Source organism: Suncus etruscus, chromosome 7, assembly GCF_024139225.1.
Source record: "Suncus etruscus isolate mSunEtr1 chromosome 7, mSunEtr1.pri.cur, whole genome shotgun sequence".
NCBI classification, from domain to species: domain Eukaryota; kingdom Metazoa; phylum Chordata; class Mammalia; order Eulipotyphla; family Soricidae; genus Suncus; species Suncus etruscus.
In genome coordinates this window covers 19,896,694-19,918,991 of record NC_064854.1, presented here as the reverse complement: position 1 = coordinate 19,918,991, position 22,298 = coordinate 19,896,694, and the positions used below count along the sequence as shown (strand labels likewise).

Genomic DNA, 22,298 nt, shown 5'->3' with positions numbered 1-22,298 from the left:
TCAGTTGACCACATGTGTGTAGCTTTATTTCTTCTACCCTTTCCCTTCCCTCTGTGTTCTGCTTCCACACCAGTCTCAGACTGTTTTGGCACTTGCAGCTTTGTAATATAGTTTGAAATCAGGAAACATGAGACCTCCCACATTGCTCGTCTTCCCCAAGATGGCTTTGGTTATTGGATGGGGCAGGAGGGTCTTTTGTGGTGGCTTGATGCAAATTTATGGATAGTTTGTTCCGTTTTTTAAAGAAAAATTGCTTGGAGGGGCCAGAGCGATGGTACAGCAGGCAGGATATTTGCCTTGCATGTGACCAGCCCAGATTCAATCTCCAGCATCCCACATGGTCCCCTCAAGCCCGCAAGTATAATTCCTGAGCACCATTGGGAGTGGTCCAGAATCCAAAGCAGAAAAATGCTTCGGCTTCTGATTGCATTGAGTGTATAGGCTGCTTTGGGTAGTGTGGGCTTCAAAAAAATTATATAGGGGGATGGAGAGATAGTTCAGTGGTGAGGACACTTGCCTTGCATGTGTTCAACCTGGGTTTGATGCTTGGCATCCCGTATGGTCCCCCAAGCTTGCCAGGAGTGATCCCTGAGTGCAGATCCAGGAGAAATCCCTGAATAATGCTTATGACCCCAGTTTCCCTCCTGCCCTCCCCTATGCCTGCTTCTGTGGCAGACATTTTTCTTCTCTATTTCTGTGTGTGTGTGTGTGTGTGTGTGTCTCCCCCTTTTTTCCTTTTAGACACTGTGGTTTGCAATATTGTTACTGAAGGTATATCATGTCCATCACTTTACCTTCTTTCAGCACCCAGTTCTTGTCCAGAGCGATCATTTCCAACTCTCATGGTCATAGTGGTCTCTTCTCTGTCCTCGCTGTATCTTCCATTGTTTGTGGCAAGCTTCTTACCATGCACTTGTCCTCCTCACCCTCATCTCTGTTGTCTCTGGATATTATTTTCATGCTATCTTGTTTTATTTTAATTTTCCATAAATGAGTGTGATTATTCTGTCTCTCCCACTCCCATGGACTCATTTCATTTAACATAATACTCTCCATACCTATCTATGTATAAGTACATTTTGTGATTTCATTTTTCCCCTAACAGTTGCATAGTATTCCATTGTGGAAATGTACCAGTTTCCTTATCTACTTATCTGTTCGTGGGCACTTGGTTTCTTTCCAGATTCTGGTTATTGTAAATAGTGCCGGGATAAATATAGGAATGCAGAGGACTTTTCCACATTGTGTTTATTTATTTATTTAAAGAAAATATCACATAGTTGACATAATTGGTCATAATACATTTATTTTCAGGTAAGTGAAAGCAAAGTTATTTAAAAAAAATATATATATAAATTTAAAGAAGCGCTTGAGCAATAGCATAGCACAGTCGGTAAGATAGCACATATTTTTTGCCTTGCACATGGATGACCCTGCATTTCATATGGTCTCCCCAGCCTGTTAGGAGTAGTTTCTTTTCCTTTTTCTTCTTGGTTTTTGGGCCATACCCAGCGGTGCTCAGGGATTACTCCTGGCTGTGTTCAGAAATTGATCCTGAGATGGCTAGCTTTCTGCTGCATGGGCCAGATACCCATGATTTTTCATGACTGATCTACATCTTGTTAGAGAAAAGATGGGAAATCTATGGGATCCTAAGGTATATTCCCAGGATGCTGGGTCATATGGAAGATTAATTTCTAGGTTTTGTTTTTGTTTTTGGGTCACACCCGCCAGCACTCAGAGGTTACTCCTGGTTCTGTGCTCAGAAATCGCTCCTGGCAGGCTCGGGGGACCATATGGGATGCTGGGATTCGAACACCGTTCGTCCTGGGTTGGCTGCACTCAAGGCAAATGTCCTACATTTGTGCTACCTCTCCAGCTCCTAGTTTTTTGAGGAATATCCATATTATTTTCCAAAAAGGCTGGACCAGTCTGCATTCCCACCAGCAGTGAATGAGAGTCCCTTTCTCCCTGCATCCATGCCAGCACTTGTTCTTCGTGATGTGTTCTCAGACTGTGGTGTGAGATGGTACCTCATTGTTGTTTTGATTTGCATCTCCCTGATGATTAGTGATGTGGAGCATTTTTTGTGTGACAAACCATCTTTCTTCTTTGAGAAAGTTTCTGTTCATTTCTTCTCCCCATATGGGTTGGGTGCTTATTTCTTGTTAAGCTCTACCAGGGCCTTATGCGTCTTTGATATTAATATCAAATATCAATACCCCGTATCAGATGGGTATTGAGTAAATCCCCCATTGCCTCTTGAACCTGCTAAAGATATCCCCTTTATTCAGAAAATGCAAAAGGATTTCTTCGCTTGAACGGGTCTTCCCCGACCCGTTTCTATATAGAACTGAGCAGGCACCGTCCCCTACTGGTGGAGTCTGGGACTGTATTGAGAATAATAAATCCTTTGATTAGGATTCTTTTTTTTTTTTTTTTTTTTTTTTTTGGTTTTTGGGCCACACCCTGTGACGCTCAGGGGTTACTCCTGGCTATGCGCTCAGAAGTTGCTCCTGGCTTCTTGGGGGACCATATGGGACGCCGGGGGATCGAACCGCGGTCCGTCCTAGGCTAGCGCAGGCAAGGCAGGAACCTTACCTCCAGCGCCACCACCCGGCCCCTGATTAGGATTCTTATTACTATTTTCTGAACGTTTTACTGGACATTATCTGAAGTTCACCTTTTAAATGAATTCTTTCACTTGCTATTTTTTCTTTTTTTATTTCATCATTATGAATTACGAAGTTATTCATGATCGCTATTTTTTTTTTTTTGGTTTTTGGGCCACACCCGTTTGACGCTCAGGGGTTACTCCTGGCTATGTGCTCAGAAATCGCCCCTGGCTTGGGGGGACCATATGGGACGCCGGGGGATCGAACCGCGGTTCTTCCTTGGCTAGCGCTTGCAAGGCAGACACCTTACCTCCAGCACCACCTACCCGGCCCCGCATGATCGCTATTTTTAAATATGCCTATCTTTTCTGTTGTCAGCTATTTGTTTGGCCATTCATTACTTCTTGTTGCCCCAGAATGGTTCATTTCCCATTTGTATAACTCCCTAGCTCCCTGTAGGTTTGTCATGGGTGTCTTCTCATTCCACTGGGCTATGTGGTGGGCAGGGAACTCAATAAATCTGTAAAAGAAAAAAAAAAGGGGGGGGGGCCGGAGAGATAGCATGGAGGTAAGGCATTTGCCTTTCATGCAGGAGGTCATCGGTTCAAATCCCGGAGCCCCATATGGTCCCCTGTGCCTGCCAGGAGCAATTTCTGAGCCTGGAGCCAGGAATAACCCCTGAGCACTGCCGGGTGTGACCCAAAAACCAAAAAAAAAAAAAAAAAAAAAAAAGACAAGCAGGTCCTGGAGGCACTTTGGAAACTGCCAATGTATTAAAAACTATAGGGAAAAAGTCCCCAAATTCTTGGGAAACAATGAAAAAAAAAAAAAGGAAAAATAAAGGTCGCAAACATTTCCAGGGAAAAGAATAAAGGACTATTTACATCAGGGAATCTTTTTTTTCCAGTCCTTCAACTAGGACAGAAATCGAGTTTATCAAGGTTTATGGGCTCCAGAGAGGGTGCAGAGGTGGTGGTTATCTTGTACGTGACAGATCTGGGTTCGATCTCCAACACCCCACGTGGCCCCCTGAACCCTTCCAGGAATGATCCCTGAGTGTAGAGTCAGGAGTGGCCCACAACAAAACAAAGGAGCTTTAGGGTGCTTGGGTTTTATTTGGCTTTGTTTTGTTCTGGGGGCCCCACCTGGAGGTGCTGGGAGGTCAATGCTTCCAGGCTAGTGGCTGGCCACTACTTTTCCTTGTTGGGATGATGTCAGGTTTTCAGGGCTTTTTTTTTTTTTTTGTGGTTTTTGGGTCACACCCGGCAGTGCTCAGGGGTTACTCCTGGCTCCATGCTCAGAAATTGCTCCTGGCAGGCACAGGGGACCATATGGGACGCTGGGATTCGAACCGATGACCTCTTGCATGAAAGGCAAACGCTTTACCTCCATGCTATCTCTCCAGCCCCTTTCAGGGCTTTTTCTTGCAGTTTCAGAGCTTTTCTGGAAGGGACAGGATCTGGCTGCTTCCAGGATGTGGGTCCTGACCCCAAATCTCTCCCTTGAGTCATATGTCCCCCTGGGGCTTGAGTACCCTGCCCTGCTGCCTGCCCTTGAGCCCAGGGAGGATGTTTCTGACCAGGGTTGGGTGATGCTCAAGACCCAAGTTCAATTCAGCTTCTCCCTTGTCCTTCCAGAAGCTTCCATGCTCTTGTTCACGTATGTGCATGTATGGACCTTGTGTACATGCGTGAGCCTGTGTGTATGCACGTGTATATGCATGTGTATGAACGTGACACCAAGGTGCCCTGCACTAGGTCTGTTTTGGCTGTGGATGGAATATGGGGGACCTCACACGTGGGCCGGGTGCAGGCTGGTCTCTGTACCACTAAGCACACGCTGGCCTATTTCCGCATCCCTTCAAACATGGGTGTGCAGGAAGCTGCTCCTCACGCCCTGTTCTGCTGTAGGCTCACCCCAGAACTCCTGCAGCACAACACCCATTGCTAAGTGGCAGCAAAACTGTGATTTCCTTCTTCCAAATGCCAAGGGGGTTCTCAGCCCAGGACTTCCCACCCAAAGGCCAGAGTGGGTCAGCGGCACAGCGGGAAATCACACCTTGAAACTTAGAAAAGTTCAGCCGGAGCGATAGCACAGCCGTAGGGCATTTGTCTTACACGAAGCCAACCCAGAATGGATGGTGGTTCGAATCCCTGCTAGGAGCAATTTCTGAGCACAGAGCCAGGAGTAGCCAACCACTGAGCGCATCCAGGTGTGACCTAAAATCAAAAACGGAAAAAAAAAAAAAAAAAAAAGAGGGCCAGAGAGATAGTGGTAGGGAGTTTGCCTTGCATGCGGCCAACCTCAACCTGGGAGAGACCCGGTTTGATTCCCAGTATCCCATTTGCCTACTGTGGGCAATTTGTGAATGCAGAGCCAGGAGGAACCCCTGAGAGCTGTTGGGTGTGGCTCAAAAACCAATCTATTTAAAGTTTAAAAAAAGAAAGAAAAAAGGAGGGGCTGGAAAGATAGCATGGAGGTAGAGCCTTTGCCTTGCATGCAGAAGGATGGCGGTTCAAATCCTGGCATCGCATATGGTCCCCCGAGCCTGTCAGGAGCGATTTCTGAGCATAGAGCCAGGAGTAACCCAAGTGCTGCCAGTGTAACCTAAAAACCAAAAAAAAAAAAAAGAAAGAAAGAAAAAAAAAGTGAGCTGCAGACTGGTCTGGAATTTGCTGGAACATTCTGCAGGCAGGACAGGGGAGGGGGCACCCCAGGAATAATCACAAAGCACCCCCTTTTCCTGGGAACCCTGCAGCCCTGAGACACCAGCCTCCTTTTTTGTTTTTGTTTTATTTTTGCTTGATGTGTGTGTGTGTGTGTGTGTGTGTGTGTGTGTGTGTGTTCCTTTATTTTTTTACTATTTTCCCAGTTAGCTCTGAACTGGAAAAAATGAACTTGTTGCAAGCATGATAAAAAAAAAATATGATAGAAAAAAAAAGCCTTGGAAATCAGAAATTTCTCTTTTATTGCAAGTTAAACATTGTCAATTACGTAGGATCTCATTAGTAATTGCTAAGAAAAGAACAACATTTCTGAATGAACAGAGGGAAATGGGGGGCATTGGTGGTGGGAAGGTTGCACTGATGAAGGGGGTGTGTTCTTTTTATAACTGAAACCCAACTATAAACATGTTTTAATCATGGTGCTTAAATATGTTATTTAAAATAAAACCAACAAAGTTTAGAGGCTCCTCCCCTCAGTATTCGGGCCCCTTTGGTTCCTCTCCAAGCAAACTAACTGGGGGGATTCACTGGGCTTCCCCACCAGTTCCATCAGAAAAGCCGCATGGCTCGGGCTAGGATCATGCTCACTAGGAACATGAGGGGTACTACCCCTAGTCTTGGTGTGACCCCGACAGGGAGGAGAAAGGCAGAGACCCACAGAGGTCCAAGAACACAGCTGGCGTGAGTGCCCCGGCGCTGGGTCTGGGGGCACCTGTAGGGCCTCCCGAGCTAGTCTGCTCTGTGGGCCATAAAACATTTCCTTAGGGAGCTAAGGCACTTGGTTCTGCTCTCAAGGCCAGTGCCATGGTCCCAGTGAACCCTGAGATGTCAGCAGGAAAGGCACAGAGGGAACTGGGCAGGAGGGTACTGGGTGTAGGGACCCTTGCCTGCTGCTCTGTGCCCTGGGGAATGTGGGTGAGTGCCTGCTATGCTCTTCGAAGTGGGCAGCCTGGATCCCAGAGTAAGGGTCAGGAGCACAGCCCACACCCCTGGGAGTCATGACACATTGCATTACACGTGGGTGGCCAGGCATGATCCTTTTGTCCCTCAGAGGACACAGACCATTTTGTGGTCCCAGAGCCCAGTGAGGCAGAAACCCCACTGTCCGCCTGCTACAAGGCAAGGGGAGGGGAGGGACAGCTCAGCCCCTTCTGGAAGGTTCCCTGAGCAGGTGCAGGTCCATGCTCAGTCTGAGGCACCTGTGGATATGGCAGAATCACCTTTCTCTTCCACATGTGAAATCCCATCCTGAGTTGAGGTCCCTCGTCCCAGAGGCCAGTGCTGCTTCTGATGGCACCTCTGCTCACCCCAGCTTTAGGGTGGCCTCAGCTCAGGCTGTTGCCCCGGGGCCCTCATTGGGACCAGCGCGGCTTCCGCTTTTGCACGAAGGCAGCAATGCCTTCCTGGCCATCCTGCAGACCAAGGTTGTCCACCATGGCCTGAGAGGCCAGCTGGTAGGCCGTGTGCAGGGTCTGAGGCAGCTGACGGTAGAAGGTGGCCTTGCCCAGTGCCAGCACAGGCCGGCTCAAGGCTGCGATCCTGCCCGCGATCCTCAATGTCTCGGCCTCCAGCTGCTCCTCAGGCACCACCCGGCTTAGCAGCCCATGCTGCAGGGCCTCGTGGGCTGAGATGGGCTCCCCTGTGAAGAGCATCTCCAGGGCCACCTGGGGGGACAGAAAGGGGGTCACCAGCCTTCCAGGATCCAACCACTGCGGGGCTGTGTGGTTCCCCTTTTTGACCAGCAGAGGGCACTTGTGACGCTGTGCTGAAAGCTCTGCACCTGCCCAGGGGGTGTACCTGGGACTCGTGTCCATGTGCTTCCTCCTACCAGGTCCCCCCAAAGTGACCGGTGCAGACCCGAAGGCTCCAGGGCCTCCATCCCACACTTCAGCCCAAAACCAGCTCCAGGCTATCACCAGCATCCTGGATGCTGAACTTCAGGGCGAGAAAGGGGGAGAGGAGGCCATGGTCAGAACATGGAGATTTCAGGCCAGGATCAGGGCATCCCCACTTCTCTGGCCCTTGCTTGCCCCACAGGCCAGACTAGCTCGACCTCTTCCCTCCTGGATGCGGTCATGGGCCGCTGCTCTTTTTGGAGACACACTGAACGAACAAGTCTGTTTCCTCGACTTGCCAGTTCAGTTTGTTGTAGGAAACCAAGTGTCTTGTGCTGTCATCTGTGACCCTTGTCTGGAGTTGAGGAAAGCCTGGTATTACCTTCTTGGGTACTGCCCTGCCTAGGGCCACGGCAGGGGTGGAACAGAAGAGCCCCACAGCCACACCTGGCGTGGCGAAGGATGATTTGTCGCTGGCCACAGCTATGTCGCAGCTGGCGACCAACTGGCAGCCGGCGGCCGTGGCCAGGCCGTTCACCATGGCGATGACAGGGACCTGGTGGCGCTGGATCAGCATCATGACCTGAGAGAAAAGGGGTGCAGGGCTTCAGGGAGAGGCCTGGGGGAGTCACAGCTATAGAAAACAAATAGGCACCTGAGAATTGGAGTAATTTGGGGAGCAGAAGAGCTCATGGCAGAACTGGGCTGGGTCCTCCACTGTCTCCCAGCCAGCCCCCAAGAACAGCACCCTGTGAGGGCTATATGGGGGCCTGGGAAGCAGGGGGTCCCTGCCCCACTCAAAGCCTGGCTTTCTCCTCTCCAGACACAGAGTGACCCCAACCGTCCTCACGACCTTCCTGCACCAGGGCCAGGGGCCCCACCTAGAAGATAGTTGACAACTGGTCCTGGGAATCAGCTTACCCCTAAATCTCAGGAACCCTGACTTGTCTGAGTCAATCAGCGAGAGCTGACCTGCCCGTCATTTTCAGACACTCAAGTTGCCCTGACCCTGGCCGAGTGGTGCAGACAACTGAGCGGGCACCAGATGGTGCCCCAATAAACTGATATCCCTGGGTTGAAGGCTTTTGTTTGTTGGCGGACATACCTGGTGGTACTCACTTCTGGCAGGTTCAGGGGGAGTTTAAACTCATATGGAGTTTAAAGGATTGAACATGGGTTAGCTGTGTGCAAGACCAGACCCCTTTCCACTATACTATCATTCTGGCCCCTTGATCGATCACCTCTGAAGCCTTGAACCCATTCCCTGGAACAAGACCTCAGTGCTATGGCAATGCCAGCTCTGGGGATGGGGTGGGGGCCCTTCCTGCAACAAAGAAACCTCTCAGGTCTCCCCTGTGCTGGCTCAGGTTGGACTCACCTCGGCACACGTCTGGAACACCTGGGTGTGGACTTTGGAGTCTTGTTCCTCTTTTAGCTCCTTTAAGTCATGCCCCGAAGAGAAGACAGGCCCCTCGGCTGAGAGAGGAGGGTAGGAAGGAGAAGTCAGACCCCAGTGTCCAGTCCTGTTTTGGGAGGGGCCTGTGAGCTCTGCACAACGGCCTGGCTTTCAGTGAAGGAAACTGGGGGCCCTGTGCATGAAGAAGGTGGGTTTAGGGAGAAACCACAGCCCCCGGACTCTGCAGTGACAAGCAGCCAGCCCCTCCTCAGAGGTGCCACTTGTGACTGGCATGAGCCCCAAGCCTGCTGCAACCTTGTCGAACTTGCTGCAGTTAGATTGGAAGCAGAGACATGATGGCTGATTTCTGGGCATCACCTTGTGGCTGGCTAACTGGGTGTGAGGCCACACCTCATGATGTGAGAGGGCGACTCCTGATGATTGTGGGGGACCAGGAGGTAGACCCTGGGCTACTGCATGGTAGGCAGGAGCTCCATACTTTGAGCTTAGGCTCCCAGTCCTAAGAATCCCTTTATTGTTGTTGTTATTATTAGTTTGGGGTCACATGTGGCAGTGCTCTGGGGACCAACCGGTGTCAGGGACCAGACATATAGGTCCTGACATGCAGAGCCTGATACAAGTTTCCTTGCCACTTCTGGGCCCTGAGAGCCCTATTGAGCAATTCATTCATCAATCTTGGTATTTGGCTATAACGGACAATGCTCAGGGGCCAACTTTGGCAATGCCAAAATACTCCTTGAAAGTGTGGACTTGGGGTATGGTTTCAAGGTTCTGTGGTCTGCAAAGCTCACATCAGGGACACATGGATGGGCGATGTAACCCCCTCTATTTTATTATAGGGGCCACATTGGTGATACAGGGAACTTTCAAAGCCTGGGGCTGAGGTGTGCCTGCACATGCCAGGCATGGGCAGCATCCTGAGGCCCTGCAGCCAGCACTGCTCCAGTATGAGGTGGGTACATGCCGCTAGGTCGTGCTGAGTCTGTGATGACAGGAACATTAGGATACTCTGCCCCTGAACTGTGTGTGTTTGTGTGTGTGTGTGTGTGTGTGTGTGTGTGTGTGTGTGTGTGTGTGTTATGGTCAGGGCTCACTCCTAGTGGGATTTTGGGGACCATATGTGGTCCTTGGTATCAAATCTGGGTCTACCACATTGTAAAGCAAACACCTTACCACCCTGTCCCCTGCAGCCCCTGAATCCAATTCTATCTCTTTGTCCTCCAGAACTCATGCTTTTGGAAAGGGACTTTGGGGCAATCATCCTGCCAAGCTGAGGATGTGGGAAAGACTCTAGGGTGCTACAGATCTCGGGGTGGCCTTGTCCCACTCAGAGACACACCTGAAATGATGATGACCTTGAGATCAGGGCTATCAGCCTCATGAAGGAGGTCAGAGCGCAGAGATCTCAGCATGGCCAGAGACAGTGCATTCCGCTTCTTGGGGTTGCTCAGGATGATGTTCCTGCCAGGGAAAGAACACACGTGAGCCCCTTGAATGCCTTTCCAATTGCCAGGACAGTGTCAGACACGCTCCCCAAAGGCAGATGAACCTGTTAAAATTCTGAGGCTGTGGCTACACAGAACCAAGACACCTGGGGTGCCCACCTGTTTTTCTCCAGTCCCCCCTTTTCCCCAAGCTCATGGGATAAGATTCCCTGGCAGCAGCTGCAAACCCAAAGGCCACTGTGGGACCAATCACCCCACTCTACCCTCCCTGTGCCTCAAAATGTGCTCTATGGAGGTGTATTTCTACCTTTCTCAGACCTGCACTAGGGTTTCTCTGAGGGCAAGTGGGCAGCCCCCTCCGAAGCAAATTTTCAGGACTATCGGGTCTGGGCTGGCCCTGGGACCCGCTGGCTCTGTGGTCCCTATAGGGGTGCTAATGGAGAATCTAACGGGCAGGTCGTGTCTCTGTGGTGGCTCTGATCATTTCGAGCATTGCTAGGGGACCCTTCACCCCCAAACCACCAAGAAGCTGCAGTTCTCAGGCCTTTACAGGAATGACAGCCCAGCTCAGGGCAACAGACCTCAGGTTCCAATGGGTCTCTGCTGCTAGGTCACCTAGAGTAGACACTGAGGGTTGAGTGTGGCCTCTTCCCCACAGTTCAGCTTTTCCCAAGATTTGGGGGATGGGGCTTCCAGCGGACTCATATAGCTAACACTGTCAGCCTGAAAGCCTGGATCTGAATCTGGGGGGTTGCTGAGTGTTGGCAGGTGAGGGTCAGCAAGGCTGTCCTTCCTGTCACCTGCTGCCAGGGCAGATGGGATGGGGGAAGGAGGACCCAGTGCCCAGCACTGACTGGAAGCTCAGCAGCTTTCATCCAGGGTGGTCTCAGTGCCTGGAGGCCTGCCTGGGAGGGCTGTAGTATTTAGTGGCTAGCAGGGCTTGACTCAGTGCTCAGTGCTCCATTCCCAGCTTAACACACACACACACACACACACACACACACACACACACACACACACACACACACACACACGGGAAGAGGGAAGAGGTGCAAAGTTTGAGAAGGAAATAAAAGAAGCTACAGGTGACTGGGGAGAAAGCTTTGCAGGAAGCCTGGCAGGACAGCAGGAAGGGCTCGGCGAGAGGAGGGTCTCTGTCCGTCTTTCTGTCTGTCTCTCTTCCCCTTCCCCCTCAAATAGCTCCAGGGTGCTACGTTCCGGGCCAAGCTCAAGTTCAGGAGGCGTCGGCCCTGGGGACAAGCCAGAGGAGGAGGGGCCGCTGCAGGGTCCAAGGACAGTCAAGCTCGGCTGCTTCTGCTGCTGCGTCCAGCTGGGGCCCCGAGGGACGGGGGGCTGTGGGGGCTCTTTGGGGGCCATGGGCAGTGTTGGGGTCGGGCGGGGGACCCAGGGTGCAGGGGCGGCCGGCGCTGAGCACTGGCCCGCGAGCCCGCCCGCCTGCCTCCCGCGGGCCCCTGACCTGATGCCGTCCCTCTGCCGCCTGCTGGTGGGTCGCGGCCCCTGCTCCGGGCCCTCGTCCCCGGCGGAGCCCGCGGGGCTGCAGAAGCGGGCGGCTGCGGGGGGCGTCCACGGGCCGAGCCGGGGCCGCAGCCGGCCGATCGCTCTGGCCCCGCAGGCGCGCAGGCTCGCGGCGGCCGCCATGGCAGAGGACGGTCCTGGGGGTGATCGCTCCGAGCCCGACCGCAGGGCCAAGCCGGGCAGGGACCTGAAGCCGAGCCCGAGCGCTCGGCCCCGCCCAACACAGGGCCCGCCCCGGAAGAGTCAGCCACGCCCCTGTAACTACCAATCACGACCCCTGGAATAGCTAGTCACGCCCCCTTGGTCATCTGGCCACGCCCCCAGACCAGCCGGTCACGCCCCTGAAACTCACAACCCTGCCCCAAACACGAAGCACCGCCCGGAAGCTCCGCCCCGACAGCCAGCCATTTCACGGACCATCTAGCCACGCCCCTGACCATTAAGCCACGCCCCAACGCACGACCCCGCCCCCAAACGCAATTCAGCCCAGAAAGCTCCGCCCCCGGACAGCTAGCTCCGCCCTGAAATTTACAGATCCTCCCAAAGCACACAAACCCGCCCCGACCTCACAGCCCCACCTCAGAAGCTCCGCCCACGAACGACTAGGCCCCGCCATTTGGCCCCGCCCCCAAGACACAGCCACGCCCCTGAAACGTACAGCTTCGACCCAAACACACTGTGCCACCCACGAGGCTCCGTCCCGGCTTCAGTATTTTATTTGATTAATTAATTAATTTATTTAGGAGGTTTTTTTTTGGGTTAGACCTGCAGCCTGACTCAGGGGCTCAGAAATCGCTCCTGGCAGGCTCGGGGGGGGATCATATGGGCTACTGGGTTTCCAACCACCGTCCTTCTGCATGCAAGGCAAACAAACGCCCTGCTCCATGCTACCTCTCTTGCCCCTGTTTCAGTGTTTTAGACTGGAAGCAAAAACAGTTCTGGGCTGAGTGATCCAGGAATTGGACATTCCAGAAAGCCCAGCGGGGCTGGGGATGGATTTCCTTTCTGGAAAGTAGAGGGAGGCATGGGGGCTCAGGCTCAGTTTGGGGGGGAGCCTCAACCCTTGTGAGTTGGCGACCTCAGCAAGTTCAGTGGGAATGTAGGGTGCCACTAGCCCTATCATTTGGGAAAAAGCGTCAGGCCCTTGCATTGTGTCCCCCCTCCCCATCTTGTAGGGGTCATCTGCGTCCCTCAAAGGCTTTTTAGCTTGAGGAGAGCACTGGTTTCAGAGACTTGAGCCTCTGTCCCCTCCTTCCTGAGTAATGCAGTGTGTATTGCCCAGTTCCCCGAGTTCGAGGTGGCCAGGCCAGGCTGTTCCTCAGTTCTCCCTCTCTGGGGACTGTGTATTTCCTCTGTCCTATATGGGCTTGTCTTTCCTCACGTGCCCTTGTACCCACCTTTCCGCCCCTAGACACAGGATGGGGAGTCTAATTGCCTCTGACCACCGCCTTGAAGCCGTTCCCCCACACAGCCTGCACCCAGAGCGGGGACACTCAGCTGAAGCCTCAGAACTAGCTTCTTGGTCTGCTCCGTCTGCTCAGCGCGTTGCCTGCCCCTCTGGATTCTGCTCCTCTGGGCTCCTGCAGCCCTCTGCGCCCCATGATCCTAAGCTCTTGCTCAGGTCTGGGCCCATGGGTGCACAGCTCATCTCCACTTCCCTTGGTCCATGCCTACTTGCCTGCAGTTCTCAGGATTTGGTCCTTGGGAATGTTGGGCCGCAGCTGTTCCTTCACTTCATCAGGACTAAAAGTTGAAACTTCAGAAGAAAATCTCCTGTTGATGGGGCTGGAGAGATAGCTCCGAGGTAGGGCATTTGTTTTGCATGCAGGATGGTGGTTTGAATCCCAGCAGCCCATAGGATCCCCCGAGCCTGCCAGGAGTGACTCCTGAGCATAGAGCCAGGGGTGCCAGGAGTGACTCCTGAGCACCTACGTGACCCAATCCCCCCTCCCACCAAAAAAAAAAAAAAAAAAAGAAGAAAAGAGAGAAAGAAAATCTCCTGTGAAGGACTTTCGAGTTTAGAGCCGAAAATGCCAGTTCCCCCACAGAGACACACGGGGGCGTCCTGCACCAACCCAGCGGCCACTGGCTGACCTAATTTCTGGATGGTATGTGGTACGTGTGTGTGTGTGTGTATATATATGTTTATTTATTTATTTATTTATTTTCAGCCATCCCCTGCGGATGGTTTTAAAGGCTCCTTTTGACTTTTTTTGGGGGGGCCACACCCGGCGGTGCTCAGGGGTTACTCCTGGCTGTCTGCTCAGAAATAGCTCCTGGCAGGCACGGGGGGGACCATATGGGACGCCGGGATTCGAACCAACCACCTTAGGTCCTGGATCGGCTGCTTGCAAGGCAAATGCCACTGTGCTATCTCTCTGTAAAGGCCCCTTTTGCACGGTCTCCCTGGTGTCTGGGTGATTAGCCTGGATGACACTGCAAGCTGTGAAGAATTCAGGAGACAGAGCTGGAGCCTAAATAAAATGAGGTGTGTGTGTGTGTGTGTGTGTGTGTGTGTATGTAGGTACGTGTGTACGCACTAGTAGAGACAGGTACTATTTTTTGTCAGCAGCTCCTGCTTGAATGGGAACATACAAGTGTGTGTGTTTCTGTACCCGAGTGTGTATGTATGTGAGAGAGAGAGAGAGAGAGAGAGAGAGAGAGAGAGAGAGAGAGCACATATTCTAGTATGTGTGTGAGTACATGGGAACATGTATGTATTGTGAATGTCCCTACGCAGGAACATACACATGTGTATGTTCGTGCGCATGTCATTGTGTGCAGCCACTGCACACAACACTCAGAGGACCCCCCTCAACTGTGAATCTGAGCCCTGATGTACTCAGGGAGAGAGGCAGTACACTCTAGGATCGAGTGTTGGGGGTGCCTGTATTTAAGTTAGGGCAGCTAACGCACGCACGTGTGTGTCCTTTCCTGGAAGATGGGGAGAGTAGGGAGCAAGTTGGGTCGTTCTCCTTGGCACTCACTCGGATTCTGGTTGCCATGGGGATGTCCTTGCCTGCCCGGAGGGACATCCCAGAATGCCCCAGAGACAGCTGAGCTTCGGATGTCCAAATAGCATTTTCACTACTGGTCACGGTTCTTTCTTTACTCAGAAACCCAGGCCTGTGGGACCCACAGAAGCTGTGTCTGACTTGAGAAAAGGGCTCAGGGGTCTGGAGTGATATAGCACAGCATGTAGGGTGTTTGCCTCGAAGGTGCCCAACCCAAGTTCGATTCCCAGCATCCCATATGGTCCCCGAGCCTGCCAGGAGTGATTTCTGAGCGCAGAGCCAGGAGTAACCCCTGAGCACTGCCGGGTGTGGCCAAAATAACAACAACAAAAAAGCACTCAGAAGCCCAAAGAACCTGCCAACAAGGCCATTAGAGAGCTTCCTGAGTCTCCCATTCTGCAGGGCCTGCAGAAAAGTGTCATCCAGTCATACAGGCCGAGTATTTGCACTGATGGGACATTATGATTCAGTATCCTGGAGTGGAGCCAGAGGGACTGGAGACAAATTTATGCACCTTCATTTATAAATATCTTATTCATAGCAGCTCAAAGATGGTGGCATAGTCCAGTTTCCAGCCATGGTCACAGACAGACCCACGAAACATGGTGGCTAAGGGGGTGGGAACAGGGAAGGACAGGTCATGGCGACAGCCAGTGGCTTCTGCTTACCCTCCACCGGCTGGCCACAAGGGAGCTTTGGTCAGAGCAAGCGTTTGCCAAGGTAGCCTCAGAACCTGTGACCCGCCTTCCTCAGAAACAGCGAATCCTTTTTCTTTCTGCCATGGGTGTGCCCCGAACCTCCACAATGCCAGGACTGTATTCCTGGTTGCTGCTCACCGCCTTGCCTGGCCTCACGCCTGCTGGCCTTCCTCCTGTGCGTCCTGATTCCTATACCCAGCCTTGTCCTCTGGCCTGGCCCAGCCTGAAGGCCTCTCTTGCCCCTTTTTTCATGTGCACAGAGGGAGAGAAACTTGTGTGTTAGTCACCTGACCTTCTGTAGGCTCCTTTCTGGGGCCACAGGACACTGTGTTTGTGGGGGGCCTAGCTCAGAGTCAGTGACTGGTTAAGGCCTCCCCCTGCTGCTCTCAGGCCAGCAGGTCCTGGGGTGGGGCTGCTTCCTGGGGTGTCTGAGTCCTCCCTGCACCCCTGTGCCCTCAGGGCCTCTGTCCCCTCATACCCCGCCCAGACAGCTCTTTATTAGAGCTCCAGAGAACTTCCTGTCCACCAGCCTCACGTCAGAGATCACATCTCAGCTAAGGGTCTGAGCCCTTCCTCCACCTCTGGTTCGACCTGGTCTCAGCAGATGAGGAGTTTCTCACACCGGGGAGGTCCTGCTGTCCTCAGCTTCCTAATTCCAGCGATAATCTCTTCTGGAAATACCAGCTCGGACACACCCAGAAACACTAGTGGGGCCCTGTCAGGCTGGCAGGTCACATCAGCCCTCACAGAAGTGACATCAGATGTGGCCTTCCACACCCAGAGTCACTCTGTCCTGGCCTAGGACTTGGGGTTGCTGTGAGGTTGATTTGCTTTTGAAAAACCAAACCCCAACTTCTTCAGAAGGAGAAACCAGATCAGGAAAAATTAAATCAGGAATCACTTAAGATTCCAATTTTCTGGGGCCAGAGAGATAGCACAGCGGTGTTTGCCTTGCAAGCAACCGATCCAGGACCTAAGGTGGTTGGTTGGAATTTCGGCATCCCATGTGGTCCCCAGTGCCTGCCAGGAGCTATTTCTGAGCAGATAGCCAGGAGTAACCCTTGAGCACCGCCAGGTGTGGCCCAAAGCCCCCCCAAAAATAGATTCCAATTTTCCTTAGGGCTGGAGCAATAGCACAGTGGGGAGGGTGTTTGCCTTCCATGCTACTCACCTAAATTCAATCCCCAGCATCCCATAGGGTCTCCTGAGCCTGCCAGTGTAATTTTTGAGTGTAGAGCCAGGTGTAACCTCTGAGCACCACTGGGTGTGACCCAAAAACAAAAACAAAGATTTCAATTCCCCTACCATGGGGATCCATGAAAGATGGTTCCTCTAATTTGTGGGCCCATATTTTATTTTATTTTGCTTATTTTTGCTTATGTTGAGGCTAACCTGTGCTTAGGGATCACTCCTGGATCACTCAGGATCCATGTCAGGGAAACCATATGTGGTACCAGGTATCTAACCATGCTGGCTGTGTGCCTTAACCTCTGAGTCATCTCTCTGACCCTCTTCTGATTTATGGTTCTGGCTCCTTCAGGTTTCCTACACGGCATGATGCGACACTTGATTGTTTGGTTTATAGTAGTGTGGAAACTCCTAACAAAAAAGCAGCCAGATCCCATGCTTAGGGACAGGGAGGAGGGAGAGAGACCAGAATTATCCATCTGGGGTAATCCGGATGGCCCAGTGCAGGACTTGCCAATGTGTGTGCCCTTGGCAGCAGGATTTTCCCTGTCATTGTCCTTGTTTCTCAAAACAGTATGGCCTGGGGATGGAAATGCTCAATGAAAACCACCATCTGCTTTTTGCACATTTTTCAGAATTTTTTTTTTTTTTTTTTGGTTTTTGGGCCACACCCGGTAACGCTCAGGGGTTACTCCTGGCTATGTGCTCAGAAGTTGCTCCTGGCTTGGGGGACCATATGGGACACCGGGGGATCGAACCGCGGTCCGTCCAAGGCTAGCGTAGGCAAGGCAGGCACCTTACCTTTAGCGCCACCGCCCGGCCCTCAGAATTTTTTTTTTTGCAGAAATTCTTTCTTTCTCTTTCTTTCCTCTTTCTTTCTCTCTATTTCTTTTTTCTCTCCCTCTCTATCTTTCCTCTCTCTTTCTTTCTCTCTCCTTCCTTCCTTCCTTCCTTCCTTCCTTCCTTCCTTCCTTCCTTCCTTCCTTCCTTCCTTCCTTCCTTCCTTCCTTCCTTCCTTCCTTCCTTCCTTCCTTTCTTTTTTTTTCCCTTCCACACTCCTGGCAGGCTTGGGGGACCTTATGGATGCTGGAGATCGAACCCAGGTCTGTCCCAGGTCGTCTGTGTGCAAAGCAAATGCCTTACTCTGTGTTATCTCTCCAGTCCTGCAGAATTTCTTGGGGAGCTGTTAATGCAGCTGCTGCAGAAACACCCCTGTTTCTAAACTACCTACCTCACATGCATGCTAACTGAGGGTGCTACTGGGAACACGGGGAGAAGTAGGGGCTCCTGTTTCTGTGTGAGCTGTGGGCCGACATGGAGAAACTCCAGTGCGAAGCAATTAAGAGATGCAAATGCGGGCCAGGAGAGATAGCACAGCGGCGTTTGCCTTGCAAGCAGCCGATCCAGGACCAAAGGTGGTTGGTTCGAATCCCGGTGTCCCATATGGTCCCCCGTGCCTGCCAGGAGCTATTTCTGAGCAGACAGCCAGGAGTAACCCCTGAGCACCGCCGGGTGTAGCCCAAAAACAAACAAACAAAAAAAAAACAAAACAAAACAAAAAAAAAAGAGAGATGCAAATGCTCGTTGTGACCATTGAGACTGCAGGAAGAGCCTGGGAGAAGGGGGACTTTTCCTGTTCCCAGGAGTGAAGGATGTTCTCGAGGCTCCAGGCAGGAGGACCCCACATGCAAGAATCCTTCAGGGCAGGAACCTGGCGTCTGAGCTGTGTTTTGAAAACAGCCTGTGTGGGGACCATGCTGGGCTGTTCCAGAAAGATTCCCAGCAGGGATTCCCGAGATGTGGGCTGTGCTAGTGTGGCTGTTGTTGATTGTCGGGGAGATGAGGCCTGCCTTGGACTTTATGGAGCCAGGTGTTTCTTATCAGTAATACAGGGGTGCTGACACCCACACTAATTTGGGGGTTCACACACATAGGACCCCCAGCTTGGTCCTTATATCAACAGATGGTGATTTTTCCCATCTTTGGTCCAAATGTCTGGCAAAGGTTCTACATGGAACATAGAGGAAGTCAGACTGGGAAAAAATAGGCAGAGGAACCAGAACAGAGGGTACAACTTGGGCAGTAAAGTTATGTTCATGGGTGGAAGAGGCAGGGAGATTAGCTGTTTGGTTGGTTTGGGGAACAAGCCCAGTACAGACTCTGGAGGTTGTTCTGGCCCAGTGTTTGCAGGATCATGTGATACAGAGGATCAAATACAGGCCCCCTGCAGGTGCTTCAGCCCTGGAGCCCTCTCCTAGGCCAGGGAGGTCTGTTTTATTTTTTTGTTTTTGTTTTTGTTTTTGTTTTTGTTTTGTTTTGTTTTGTTTTGGTTTGGTTTTTGGGTCACACTCAGCAGCGCTCAGGGGTTACTCCTGGTTCTATGCTCAGAAATCACTCCTGGCAGGCTCGGGGGGACCATATGGGATGCCGGGATTCAAACCATCGTCTTTCTGCATGCAAGGTAAATGCCCTACCTCCATGCTATCTCTCCGGCCGAAGGAGGCTTGTTTTGAGGTTTAGAGTTCTCAGCAGGCATGAAAACATTTGTCTTTCTCAGTTGAAGTTGAGAGATAATATATCTCTAAATTAAGGCTAAACACAGGCTGATGGGAGCTGCTGTGTCAGAAGCTGGGGGTACCCACTGCCTGCTGTCCTGCTCTTTCCTCTGCTGTCAAACGCCCTCCCCCCCCAGGGGGGAGTGTTTTTCCCAGAGTTAGGGGACAACATCGTGGAAAATGAGGAAAAAAATAACCAGGCTGATGGCAGAAGAAACCCATCTGGAAAAAGTTAATCCAGGAGCAGAAGTAAATCTCGCTTCCTATTATGCTTCATGCTGTGACAGACACAGGCAGTTCCTAGAATCCCTCTGACCTGTCTCTGGTGGAGCTTTTCAGCCATCTTGACCCCTGAACTTTTTTTTTTCAGCCATCTTGACCCCTGAACTTCAGGTGGGACTGACCATGGCTCAGGCCCCAGTGTGTTCATCTGTGGCTCCTTCAGCTTTCCCACCTCGGGTTCTCACCCTGAGAAGCATGTATGAGACCCTTCCTGCTACTTGGATCAGGGTCCGAGGTCACGTATTTTTGGGGGTGGACTTGAAAAATTTTGCCCCTCCCTCTCAATTCACCACTTCCACAGAAACATGTTCAGGCCTTGGTGTGGCTGAGAAGTATGGCAATGGACCTGGCGCTGGGTTTCAGGGAGGTGTTTCTAGGCCCTGGTGCCCCAGCAGGGCCTCAGGAGACAGTGGGTGGTGACCAGGTGGAACTGGTTTTTTTGGATGATGAGGTCACCTATGGGCCATGCCCTGTGTGTATTTAAATGGCAAACCCCACAATACTCGGGCACCCCAGGGCCCATATGACTCTTCTGATGTTGTTTTCTGTTCCCAGTTCCTTAGTTGTGTGTGTGAGAGAAAGAGTGTGTGGGAAAGCTCTTTGTGGGGGAGACCTCCTCCTCTGAGAGGAGCTAGAGTCATGGATCCTCAACAAAGAGCCCATGTTAGACACCACCGCTGTTGAGGCCACCCTGATCTCTGGTGAAGCAGCCCAGCCATGAAGGCTCAAGGGCAGGACCTCAACACTGAGCACTTGTTCCTCCCGAACAACTAGTCTATCTCACTGTGTCAACTTGAACTCATGTGGGGTTCAGGCATGTGACACCTCCTCATTGGACTTCAGGGTTTCGATGGACCCATCCCTGGACCCTCCTCTTCCTCTTGATGTTGAATTTCTTGTCAGACCATATTCCTTTCATATGCATCAGGCTTCCCCAGAGAAACAAACTCTCCATAAAGACAGAAACAGGAGTGAGGAAGTACAGCTAGATCCAATCTTTTGGCTCAATTCTAGCCCAAATCCAAAGGTGGTTCGGGGGAATCAATGGTGGTAGTCCAGATTAAGGACCTGAGAATTGGCAGTGCCAAAATTTAAGGTAGAAGGTGTATGTCTTGTTTAGGGAGAGACCAAGTTTATTTCCCTTACAGTTTGCTGGGCCTACCTTGGTCTTATCAGGTTATGTACACAATTAGTTATCAGGCTTTTTCTGGGGGTTCTGTAGAGACTGCAGATGAAGCCAAGAGAGGCCACAGAGGTGCAGCCAATGAATCAGCCCTTGATGCCTTAAATTTTTCTGAAATTCCAGCTAAGTGTAGGAGAAAAGGGGGTGGGGCTAGAGCCCACAGGAAGGAGACTAGGAGTAAGACTATGTGGGCACAGATGCAGGTGTAAATGACTGGATGTTTCACTGAGTTCATGTCATGGCCTGGCCCGGGCAGGTCTGCACATGGGGATGAGGGTCAGAAAGTAGGATCAGGAGCCCTGAGGACCCCATGAATCTCTTCCCAGCTGACGCCCAACTGGAAGAAGGAAGAATGAGATTGCTCTACCAGTAAGATTGACACAGGGGCCAGGGAGAGATGAACTTGGAGAAAAACACATACCATGCCTGTGAGAACCCTGGTTCTGATCTCTCGCACTGCCTGGTCCCCACTTTAAGCACCTCCAGGTGTGGTCCTGGTGGCCTCTGAGCATCACTGCGAGTGTCCCCCTACCAAGTAATTAATTAAAAACAAAAAATGGAAGTCTTGGGATGGAGTGATAGTACACTGGTGAGGGTGTTTGTCTTGTAGGCAGCCAACCCAGGTTTGATCCCGACATCCCATAGGGTCCCCTGATTCTGCCAGGAGTAATTTCTGAGCACTGAGCCCAAAGTAACCCCAAGCACTGCCAGGTGTGGCTCAAAAGACAAAACAAAACAAAACAAAACAAAAAAAAAAAAAAACGAAAAGATGGGCCCGGAGAGATAGTACAGTGGAGTTTGCCTTGCAAGCAGCCGATCCAGGACCAAAGGTGGTTGGTTCGAATCCCGGTGTCCCATATGGTCCCCCGTGCCTGCCAGGAGCTATTTCTGAGCAGACAGCCAGGAGTAACCCCTGAGCACCGACGGGTGTGGCCCAAAAAACAAAAAACAAACAAAAAAACCCAAAACAACAAAAAACAAAACAAAACAAAACAAAAAAAACGAAAAGATGGAAGCCTTGGTGAATCCTAGTGAGCTCCAGGGCTGTGGATGAACCCACTTGTCTCCAACCTGTCAGGTCACACTCTCAGAACTCCCAGTATGCCTAGGCCTAAAGTCTTCTCTGAGGAGCCTGGCTCGGAGCCTGTGTGGACCCCAGCCTACATTGTTGTCTTTCTATTGTTTTTTTTGTTTTTTGTTTTGGGCCACACCCAGTGACACTCAGGGGTTACTCCTGGCTATGCGCTCAGAAATTGCTCCTGGCTTGGGGGACCATATGGGAAGCCGGGGATCGAACTAAGGTCAGTCCTGGGTCAGCTGCATGCAAGGCAAGCACCCTACCACTGTGCTATCACTCTGGCCCCTGTTGTCTTTCTTTTTAAAGACAATTGAGACCCTTTGAGTTGGTATTGCTCTTTTATGTTTTTTCATGCCTAGTGAGCACTGAGTCTTATTGACACTTACACAGCCCGGAAATTGGTGTTTTTCAGACTCAAGGAGCTAGTTCTAGAATGCAAGAATCTCTTGGGGTGTGTGTGTGTGTGTGTGTGTGTGTGTGTGTGTGCACGCATGCTCATATGCAACACTATATATAGACATTTGATTTGGTTCCTGAGAATTAAGTCAGGGAGTTCACTGAAGACACTGGATGCATTTTGTTGCCAAGGTGTGAAATGAGTCACGTTGCATCATTGTCTCTGTTGATATGAGTCCATGGAGGTATTGGACATTCAGAGGGGTCTGGGAGTTTTATTTGCTTCGTTTTCTTCTTTTATTTATTTTGTTTTTGGGCTACACCCAGCGG

At 51.5% G+C, this 22,298-nt stretch overlaps 1 protein-coding gene across 1 annotated transcript; it reads right to left on the bottom strand.

The window, feature by feature from the left end:
• Positions 1 to 6,616: 6,616 nt before the first annotated feature.
• Positions 6,617 to 11,722, bottom strand: ECHDC3 (enoyl-CoA hydratase domain containing 3). The gene is made up of 5 exons (XM_049777094.1): positions 11,516 to 11,722; positions 9,933 to 10,054; positions 8,555 to 8,652; positions 7,559 to 7,759; positions 6,617 to 7,005 (listed from the first exon to the last, which is right to left on the bottom strand). The coding sequence occupies exons 1-5, from the start codon at positions 11,695 to 11,697 to the stop codon at positions 6,694 to 6,696; spliced, it is 915 nt and encodes a 304-aa protein (XP_049633051.1). The 5' UTR covers positions 11,698 to 11,722; the 3' UTR covers positions 6,617 to 6,693.
• Positions 11,723 to 22,298: the final 10,576 nt, after the last annotated feature.